General features: G+C 38.5%; 1 protein-coding gene across 5 annotated transcripts in view; it reads right to left on the reverse strand.

Moving 5' to 3' along the window:
• Positions 1-11,456, reverse strand: part of LOC306817556 (disintegrin and metalloproteinase domain-containing protein 11-like) — a gene marked incomplete at its 3' end in the record, with an annotated part of 31,956 nt that overhangs the window by 18,103 nt on the left and 2,397 nt on the right. For all 5 annotated transcript variants that reach the window (XM_079334537.1, XM_079334534.1, XM_079334533.1 and 2 more), the window contains exons 3-8: positions 8,755-8,840; positions 8,193-8,259; positions 3,629-3,711; positions 2,734-2,791; positions 1,068-1,131; positions 165-304 (exon numbers count right to left, since the gene is read on the reverse strand). In XM_079334537.1, the coding sequence (XP_079190663.1) occupies positions 165-304; positions 1,068-1,131; positions 2,734-2,791; positions 3,629-3,711; positions 8,193-8,259; positions 8,755-8,840 (498 nt within the window). The remainder of the gene's footprint in view (positions 1-164; positions 305-1,067; positions 1,132-2,733; positions 2,792-3,628; positions 3,712-8,192; positions 8,260-8,754; positions 8,841-11,456) is intronic.

Below are 11,456 nucleotides of genomic sequence, written 5' to 3' on the forward strand. Positions count from 1 at the left end.
AAAATGTGGAGTAATTAGACAGACTTCTCTGTAAAAAAAATTAATGGTATTTGCACATTTCAACACTGATATTTCCCTCATGGTTTCATGTGCATCACTTCATGCCATGTTTTCATGGCAGGCCATCCACGTGCAGAAAGAAAGAGACTAATCTGAAAACTGACTTGTCTCTTTGAACGCCGCAGGCCTTTTTTGAAGACTGGCTTCTGCTCTTCAGACCAGTCGTCTCCGTCTTTTAGCTCGCTCTCTCCTTCGACCTGGCTGTTTGTCTTCTCCTCATGTCCTGTTCTGTTCATTGAGCAGCCTGGGAAATGAATGCATAGATTAAGAGAGAAAAATGTCAAGTCATCAACCAAGTATGGATGTAACCACGTTTTTAGCGCACAGATCTGCAGGAGTAATCAATATAAAAGCCAGTGGAGGAGAAATGGTGGTGGGTGGTTGGGTGGGAGGGGGGGGGGGGGGGGGGGGGGGAGTATAACTGGAAGAGTGGGGGAAGTGTCCGGATGCAGGGGTTGGGTAACAGGAAGAAGAGGAAGGAGATGAGTCCAAGTAGAAGAGTGTTAGGGACAGAGAAGAGAAGCAATGGAAAGAGACATTTAGCAAAGGTGAGGAGGATATGTGGAGGACTGTGAGCTGCTGTCTGGGGAAACCAGGCCAAAAAAAATAAATCGGCTTGCATTACAGAACATTGGATTGTTGAAGATCTTTAAACTTCAAGGACAGAGCTGTTTTCTTCGACTAACAAACAAGCAATGGCAAGCAGCATTTGGATTTAGGTTGAACAACCTGTATCCTGCAGCTTTTAACAAAATCTGAGTTTGAACGGGTGAAGCTTAAAACACGGACTACTTTTAGATTTGAGAAAGTCGGTACCTTGTATTAAAGCTGAATTTGTGCAGAAGAGATTGCGCCTGCTAAGCCTTAGTTTTAAAAATGCAAAAGAGGATCAGAGGTTGAAATTTTGTGCCGATCAAACCTTGATGATTACATCACAAATGACTGAGGAAAGTCAAAATGAGAAGTGTCTGTGTGGAGTTTAATCCGCTGTAAACCTGAGGTCTTACCTGGACAAGAAGGTGGAAAGAAGTCGATGTCCGGCATCTGATATATTATGTGTTGGTTGTGCTCCTGTAAGGTCAAATGAAACAAAGACAGACAAAAAGAAGAAACAAAGGAATCGGTTTATGCAATAAAGTTCACCACAATAACTCTATATTTTTTCACTTCTAGTTGTATATGATTACTCCTGTGATGCAGATGAACACATCTCTTTACAGTGTAGAATAGAGAAAACGGTTTCTGAATTTTGATTATCATTATTATTATAACTGTTAAGGGTCCATATAGAAACCAGTGTTAGATTGAACACCACCTTAAAAACATCTGCTTAAACAAGAATGAAAACTCCAGACATTACAATGTTAAGTTTTAATAAAATGTCCCTCCTTTGCCAAAAGAAGATCCCAGTATAAAACCAAGGCTGACAGAAAATCCCATCAAAAAAACCTAAATTCTATCAAAACTGGGATTAGAAGTTAAAAAAAAAAAAGTTTATAATACTTATGGAAAAATTAAAAAATGAAGAATGAATCAGTTACAGTATCACTAATATCCATATTTTAACAGAACTCCTTTCATTTTTATTATAAAGACCATTAAATTCCGCTTTCAACGTGCTATTGAGGATGCAACTGAATGTGTTGAGTGAAACCCTCTCGGGTTAGGGCTGCAGCCAGACGGAAAATGTTGTAATACTACTCTTTTTTTTTTACCATGCCAAATTTTCATTGAAGCAACAATATGTGAAAGCACAGAACTTTTACTTTTTGTTAGCATTAAATCTGCCTTACTCGAAAGACGACATTGCAACAAACAAAATAACAACTTGCTTTTAAAACAATCAATGCTTGAAATGAGTTGTAAAGTTTTTTGGGTTTTTTTTTCCAGTAACTGGCTTCTCTCTCTCTGTGTGTGAAAAAGCTTTGCCGTGTCCTCTCAGGGTGAGAGACGGACCAACAGGAAGGAAAGTGCTCTGATGCATAATTAAACAATCACAGGGCTGTCATAATGGCAATAACACTGCTGGACACTGTGGTACACTTGAGCTGGGGATAAATACTTTATGAAAATGACCCATCGGAGATGTGTAGCCGATTGGAGGGAGAGAGAGTTTGAAGACGAGCTGGAAGGCCATTGATCCATGCCTGCAGTCTATGTAATTGAGCTGCACTTCCATTACAGTGACTCTTAATGGAAAAAAAGGCGGCCTCTTCCAGTCTAAACACTTTCACCCCATCCCCTTTGGCCACTGTTATACGTCTCTTTTTTTAACACTATATATATACTTAAATCAAATCTAGGTATTTTGGAAAAATCTAAAAAGCCTCTTAACCTTTTTTGTATTTGTCAATCATTTGATATTCCCACTCTCTCTCTCCTGTCTTCTGATAGGCTGTGTATCAACTCGATACTTTCCATACAGCAGCATAGAGATAGAGTATCACTGTCTGGACTGACCGTAAGTCATGCAGTGATATGGAGACGGAGCGAGAAAGTGAGACTGAAGGCAGCTTCACTGTGAAAATTCAAATTGTGCTTTGTTGACTTTAAAGGACAAGTGTCAGTTTAGTGTGACTTTGATTTTCCCTTGACATTAATGCTGCTTTGGTTTGATGCCAAGAAATCGGATATGTGTGTGTTTACTGAAAGGACTAGTTGATCCCAACTCACCTTGCCACTGTCAACAGGTTCAATCCCATATGAGAAGTTCCCGTCAGAAAACATGCCTCTGAAAAAAACCAAACACAGCAGTATGTTAGAGTACGTCCGAGGCCGCATAAAGATTTTGGATGTTGATCATTGAATGGCAGCCAGGATGTGAAGGAAGCGAGGGGAGTTTTAAGAAAATCAACTTTTCAATGTCATTTTTTTTTTAATGATCTTGCACACAAACACAGCCAATTATTGACACCATTAACTCAGGGACATTAGCATGATGAATCCTAATAGTTATCAAACACATAAAATCCCTTTAATTTGGTGCTTTTCTTTTAAACATTTTTGGCAAACACTGACTTTAACCTAATGTTTTGCATCATTTCATCTATACTTTATTGTTTGTTTTACTGGGGGAAATAAGTCAAATTACATAACCATGGTGAAAATATAACCAGCGCAGGATTAGCTTAGCACAGGGAATGGAAACAGCCTTAAAAAAAGGGGTAGCAAATTGAAACATCTTTTTTTTAACTCTTCACAAAAACCTAAGTTTAAAAGTCAGAATGGGACAAGTTGGGTCTTATGAGTTAAAAAAAAAAAAAAAGACATAGCATAGCAAATATAAACTATTTTAAACAAGCTAAGGTTATTTTAATCAGAGCTGACTTAGTAAAGTTCACTAAAGTTCAGAAATAAATGAAAGCAAAACCGCTACAAGCTTTAGCTTAATATTTATAGATTGTGCTTGAAAGAAAATGAGTCAGCATATTTAAATGTTCACCTCCCTTTTGAATTTAAGACTTTTAATGGCCAAGTCTTTTTAAATCCAACTCTAATTCCATGCATACAAAAATAACAACTTTTTGGTGTGGATTGTGTCAGGTGAGTTCAGGAGGATCTCACTCACTGAAGGCCGAGGCAGGTGGACAGAGCGGCCCAGGAGCCGGGTGATCCACGCACTCGCCCATGGTAGTAACAGTGCTCTCCTCCCTAGAAGAAAATAAAGATTACAGTCAGACAGTTTACTCCTCATCACACTGCAACATGTTGAAGAAAAAAACCCAACATTGAAGTGAACCCTGTATTATTGCTTATCTTCTGGCTGCTCTATATGGAGTAAAACAGTTGGATACCCATGACCACTGTATGTCATGGCCATAATATTTGGCTAACAGAACTTGGATTAAGGCAAACATCCTGTTGCTAGTAGCAACCCTTACTAGCAAGGTTCCATCGCAGAAATGCATAGCTTAATTTATTGGCAAATTCAAAAATATAAACCTGCTAAACCACCAACTTTGACATGTAAAATCAGTATTTTAGATTTAAAGGTGGATTAAAAACCACATTTTTCACATTTTCTAATGTTTATCAGCACTGCTGTAAGGTGTTAGCTTAACAGATGGCTTTACCTGTTTATACATAATCTCCTAAAAGACCCCATGTGGACGATCATGTTTTCAATATCGTGTTTCCACTTTGCTTCTCACTGTACAACAGTGATCAGATTACTCCAACTAAAGAGGAGACTTGAAACTGTCACTCAAGCAACACGTCTGTGTGTCAAAATACAAGTTAAAGTTCATGATACGAAACAACAACTGTGAAGTGCAGAGATAATTGCACTAAGGATGTAGTTAGTCTGTCTGTCTGTCTGTATTTAAAATAATGCCTTAACAACACAGGCTATTGTCTGTCTGTCTGTCTGTTTGAAAGAGAGGGTCAGTTTCAGACGCTTGTAATGGACCCCAATAAGTCATGTCTGGCAACTGAGCCTGCTGTTGTCTGGCAAGGTAGATAGACCAAAAAGAAAAGAGGCAGTGTGAAGTTGCAGTTCGTTATGCTTGGACAACCTTTACTCTGACCTGAAACTCAAAACTATCAACCTAACCTTTCAACTATTATACAAACTTGTACGTAATGACTTCACCGTAGAAATATGACTTCTTCTACACAAAATGTAACAAATCAATCAAACTTTATTTGTATAGCACTTTTCATAAAAAGATGCATCAAAAAGTGCTTTACATCAAAATAAACCAAACAGCAACAACACAACTCCCCCCTCCACCCCACAATTCAAAAACTAAGGTAAAATATCTAGATTAAAACAGGTACTGACGGACTGAGGAGACACTATCATTAATTTCTTCAATGAGGAAACACTGGAGGTTAAAAATTCAATAAAACTAGTTGAGATAAAATGAGATTCAGTTAAAAGATAGACTAAAAGGTAGGTCTTGAGTTGGCTTTTAAAATAATGCCTTAACAACACAGGCTATTGTGTATATTTTGATGGGAAACCAATGGCTTGCCTTGTTGCTCTCTCAACTAGCATCATTCTCCCATCTAACACCATGCACACACATTTCCGAGAGAAAACAGAACATCAATAACTTTTTTTTTTTTTTGTAACTAGGTGAAAATCCAATGTGGCCTTCTATTTGTCAAACATGTCAGGTCAGATCTCAGGGGACACAAAGTCACAGTTTAAACAGAGAGCTTTAAAAGGCAGGAAACACGTAATATTGGCTCCACACTATTTCATGGAAACAGGTATTTCAGTCTTGACTAATGGTGGTCCCATTAACACTGACAGTCACTCAAGCTTTGCCCCCAGCATAGGCAAGAATTTGAAGACACAATGCTAAGTCTTGTCCAGTGGAAATTTGATTCATGTCCAATGTATTTTTGTAGAACATATTTAGACTTAGTGTCCGTTTATCTGTTGAGGAAGAAACATACTTGAATCATTCATGCTGAATAGTGAGACAGCCTGCAGCACTTAGTCAAGGGGCAAGATAATAAATAAATTAAAGGTAGGATTACAAGGCTAAATGGAGGAAATCAAATTGCCTGACACAGCAGACACACTCGGACTGAGAGAGAGACTAAGTGCACTTTTCAGAGAAGACGTATGTGCTTCAAATAATTGCCACTCACTATACACCACATTGTATGATAAATCATGGGTTAATAGTTTAAAAAAAAAATCGGTGCTGTGAGGATAGGGGCAGGCTAGCCTGACATGTGAGTGAGTAAAATAAAAAATCTTGCGTGAAAAATATTAACAGTGATGTCATACAACATCTAAACTCTAACTGAATTAGAAAAGCCAAGAGATGACTTTCTGTCTGGAGTTTGACTCAGCAGAGTTGGTCAGAGATGAGCAGGGACAAACACATGAACAAGATGAACTTCTTTGGTCAAAAAGTGAAGCATTTTTATTAACAAATGCCACACTGGCCTGTAAACATAGGCTGAATACATTTACAGTGAAACTATTCAGGGAATAATCAATAAGAGGCTTATTAGAAGTTATTTATGATGTACTTGTGTCTGATTCATGATCAAGGCCATGTCATCAAGACTACTATTAAATCTGCAATGCTGAAAGCTGATAACGAGTGGTAAATGTGGTCCATCACTTACATGTCAAAGGAGCAAGTTTTAAGGACGACAACAACAAGTCTATGTAAATCAGCTCCTGTCACTTCTATCCTCATCTCTTATTCAGTTCGTCTCTTGGTCCCATTAAACTGAGAATCATTTTGAAACGAGGAAGTCAACTGCAGCATTTAATTGCAAAGATTCTGTGGGACCAAGGGAAAAAGCAACACTCAAATGCAAGAAGAATTTATTGGCATGTCAATAATACGAAATACACTCTGATGGTGATAATAGAGGTGGGGGAGGGGCCAGAAGGAAATGTCCATAATAACCATTTGTGCAGTATATTGTGTAACTGTTCTGGAGATGAAAGTAGGTGTTTGCATACATATCATAAAATGTGCAGATATTTACACGTTTAGTACATATAGTAATAGCCATACAAATATAATATGTCGTTTTACTATCATGATATATATGTGTGAGATCGGAGACAAACCTAAACAACTATTCACCTCCACAATGGGATTCTAATTCAAGATATTGGATCAGTTTCCCTTATATCAATGTTATCACTAGTATCAACAAATGTATGCTCTCCTTCTTTACCTTCAGTTGACCATTGTGCAGTTTTCCCATCAAGACCATAAGGCATATTCTGCTTTGCCTCAACCAATAAACAACAATTGATTTAATTAAAACTACATTTCCGATTCTTTCATGAGCTTCTGGTACACCGAAAAAATGACGTTGATTCAGAACACAATTCAAATTAGTTTATAATATAATTTCTTTTTGCTGCCATACCAACATCATGACAAAAAAACAGGCATGGCATAAGGATCCCTTCCTGTTCCACTATCATTTCCCAAACTAAATACAGCCCTTAATATGTTAAATAAAAAGGCTTTGTTGGATTCATGATTTGCCGGGTGTGTTACATTAAATCTTTGATGTTTGCTTTTGTCTACCCTCTGTCTGTCTTTTTCTTTAGTAGTGATACTGCTGACATTTAGAGCCCCGGTGAAGCCTTTTTAGCCAGAAGAAACAAAAAGGAGTTGGAGGTATCCCTATACATATGGATCAAGATAATTTAAAAAACAGATACGATTACTTTTTTTACTATGTGCCAATGAACCTCTAATGTTGTAAATTGTTAATATGTGGTTGCAAAGGTCAGGGCAGAGGATGGTTGAAAGACTTGGCTCAGTTGGTACAGGAAGTGGGCATGATTTGAATTCCCCTCACAACATGACAAAAAAGACCCAAGCTGCTGCTGCTGCTGACTGCTGGTACCCATGGTAACCATCTACTGATTGGTCAGGTGGTCTTTTACAGAGAAACAGAGGCAGAGAGATTACAAAAGGGGATGGAGAGAGAGAGAGAGGGGACAGCAGAGGGAGGCAACAAACTAGATGAACATATGACCACAATTCTAGAGATTCAGTGAATTTTGTATAAAGATTAAAACCAGAGTGTTCTCTTCACAGTGGACACAAACTATTGATGCAAGCATTGGCACAAAATCCATTTATATCAAAGTGATTGATTTCTATTTACATGTTGAATAGAAATTAGGTTTCCAACATTTACTGAAAAAATGTATTAAGGAACTGTTCGACCTTTTTTGGCAACTTTTCCTCATCTTAGCTTTTGTCAAAATTTAGGTTGAGGAAAACAAAAAGCTAACTGGCTCTGTTTAAGTGACACAGCCCACCTTCTTGCCGCCTAAGGCTCAACGATCACGTTAGCTGTATTTTGTTTACCACAATGGAGCACGTGTTTAAAGCTTGGGAATAGTTTTGCACAATATCTGAAAAGCAAATATATCATCCGTAAACAACGTTTTTTGTTCCAGGAAACTTAAGATACAACTTGTTTATTTGTGACTCTTTGGGTTGGTTTTAGATTTTAAAAGCTGGCTTGTAGTTTTTTCTTTAGCTTCTTGTGTGTTTAACAAGTTAAGCTAACTAATTTCAGCAGCATATTAAATATGTAAGTATGTACATGAGTATGAAAATGAAAACATTAAACAAGCGTTTCATTTCAATAAACAAACGAGTTTAATAGATTACACTTACCATATTCATTGATAGCTGCCCTTCCTCATCATAGTGACGCTCCACATAATCTGTAGACAGGAGGTCGCTGCAGACAGAAGGAAGAAACAAATGAGGAACACAATATTCATTTTGATTCTATTCAAGTGCTTTAACAATTGTCTGAAAAGGCAAGATGATGCTGCCATTAGAGGCCATTATGAGTCATTACTCTGGGGCGCTTTTTAACAGAGTGTCAATCAGCATCGAACATGAGGACTTGCATAAATGTGGGTAAAGTTAAATCAAAATGTGTGAAGATTCTTTCAAATCGAAGTGCCTGAGAGTCAAAGAAAGGTGTTACATAAAAGCAGCGCATTAAAGCAGAGGGGGAGGTTTACTTTTAAAGGGATGTTTAGCCCTCAGACTGTCTGTATAACGCCAATACATAGGACATACTGTACAATGCTGAAGGTGGGCGAGCAAGACGGAGGAGGAAAGACATGCAGTAAGAGCGTGCAGGCATAACTGCTGTAAACACAACATTAAACACGGCTTGTGCCTCCGAGGTGAGGATGCGTGGACGTTCTGCAGGAAGACTTACTGGTTAAGTTCCAGGTCAAGGATGAAGGATTTACCAAAGGCCTCCAACAAGAAGCTGCTCTGGGCTAGATGGACCGGATGAGAGGGCTGAAGAGAGGAAGAGTGTGGAGAAAAAGGCATCAAATATACTGCAGAGAGCGAAAAGAAAAGACAGACGTCTACATTTGGTTTACATGCTGGGATACGGATTTAAATGCTGTCGTCACACATGCACAAACTCTTAAAAAATGTAAGCTGCGTGTGTGAACGCAAACTGAAGACTTTTTCATCCAAACTTTGGCAAGATATATTCTACTGCCTGACCTTCGTTTCTGTGTAAATGCTACAGTATCACGGAAAATTTAGCACGAGCCAGTGGGCACTGTAATACAATCTAGAAGATTTTGACTTTGAATCCACATTGGCAGATGTCGTATAATGATAAACACTGCATGTACTGGTAGATCTACAAACATGATTACTTCCAGTTTTATTATGCTAAAATAAAAGTTTGAACATGTGTAGCTTAATTTCACATTCATAATTTTGCTGAAGTGTTGTTCAGACACTAAAACACGTTTCATATTGTCTTGAAAATGTTGTGAAAAAATGTCAGAATATCATTACAGGAAGTGATTGATGTTTATTATGAAACAATATAACACTGTGTGTGGAAAGAGGCAAATGCAACAAATTAAGGGGCACCCTCCTTCAGTATCCTCTCCCTGAAGCCGAGACAGCCCCTTCCATCCCTAAGGCTTGTTAGATAAATTAGGTGTTTGGCCTTATCAGCGCTGTATAACCTTGTTTCAAGGTGAACCTCATTCAGATTATATTATTACAGAACTGCGCTCTGTGGCGGCTCCCATCAGTACTTACTGGCCAGCTGCAGGCCAGGCAGGTCTCATTAGTATTAGCATGCACTCTCTGCAAACCACTTAGTCTCAATCCAGACCTCCACTGGGTCCATATACTGTACAATAAAAAGCCCACAATGTTCACCCATTAGCAGAGGAAAGACAGCATCAGCAGAGCTCTGAGCTGCACGTTTACAGTCCGAGTAGGGCCGGTCTTCAGCATCATATGAGGAACGTACAATCAGGAGCTGCTGAACATGGTATCAAATATAATGCCAATAAAATGTCTGCGTATATGTTACACCAAATACGGTTCGAAACTTAACTTCCTGCTTTTAGAACGACGAACAATATTCTGGAGTCTGGACGTCTGTAGGGTCAAATGTCTTAGTCATTGTAGAACAGAAAAAATGAGCGGTGCGAGATAATCTCACAAGCAAACATTCTTGCGCGCAGGTTTAGCTTGTGTGCAGTTCAAAGCATGTTATACACTACAGCTTTCTATACCGCACCCTTAGGGACAAACTATAAGACAGCAAGCATGCAGAGGTTACAAGTAGCCTGCAGTATAATGAGGCTTTGAGAATATTTCTAAAGATACCTTGATGGTGTAGTGCAAGTGAGATGTTGGATTCAGTACTGTCCAAGCTTTCATAAGAACCTTATGTGTACATTTATGTGCATTATCGTTTGTGTTAAAATCAAAGATTAGGAGAATTTGTTTAACCACTTTAAAGGTCAACTAAACTAGGTGCAAAATGTCCATTCCTGCATACAGCGCATCAGGAAAGTATTCACACTGCTCAATGTTTTTTTTGTTGATGTTGTTCTTCATCTTTAATATAGGAGGAAACATTTCAAACAACCTTTATTTCACTTTGTCATTATTGGGTATTATATGAAGAATATTGAGGGGGGAAAAATTAATCTAAAGCATTTTGGAATGAGGCTGTAACATAACAAAATGTTGAAAAAGTGAAGCGCTGTGAATACTTTCTGGATGCACTGTACTGTACGTCCCAAAAAGAGAGTTGTGGGTTTTTTTTTTTTTTTTACAATCATATAGCTGCTACTGGGCAATACGAATATAAGGATTTTCAATAAAAAAAATAGCTTGCTTTTAAAGATGACATTAATGGGGTCACCGGTGGCGCAGCGGCAGTGCGCGCGACCCCACGTATTGAGGCTCAGTCCGCGCGCGCGGGCAGGCGGCCCGGGTTCGCGTCCGGCCTGTGGCCCATTTCCCGCATGTCTCTCCCCACTCTCTCTCCCCCTTTCCGACTCTATCCACTGTCCTCCCTCTATCAATAAAGGCAAAAAGGCCGAAAACAAAACTTTAAAAAAAAAAAAAAAAAAAGATGACATTAATGAGAACAGGAAGAGACTATCAAAACATTGCATTTGTTCTTCATAAAACCAAAACAAAAAGCAGCTAAAAGACACTAAAATGCTCCATTGTTGATGTGAAAATGAAGAATCTGTAGAGAGCTTCCTTCAATTAGATTAAACATTTATTCCAATACAAATGTAAACTAATTGATTGTAGCATCTTTAGATCAAGACACCACTGCAGTTTTTTTACTGGATCCAGAGAGAACACTGGGCTTTAGCACAAATACAATTGTTGCTTTTTTTGGTTCATTTTTCTTTAATGTTTAGTAAACACTTTGGAGAGAGGTTTCTGATGATTGTACATTCACTTACTGTACAGTAGCAGAACTCAGACTTCTCCACAGACAGCAACAGAGAGATCACGAGCAAAGAGGGGAGCTCAAGGTCAGAGCTGTGTCATATCCACTGACAGACAACCCACTGACTGACAGAGAGTGTTCATAGCACAGGTAACAAGAGGACAGATGGAGGTGTG

The sequence above is a fragment of the Symphodus melops genome (genome assembly GCF_947650265.1).
Source record: "Symphodus melops genome assembly, chromosome: 21".
NCBI classification, from domain to species: domain Eukaryota; kingdom Metazoa; phylum Chordata; class Actinopteri; order Labriformes; family Labridae; genus Symphodus; species Symphodus melops.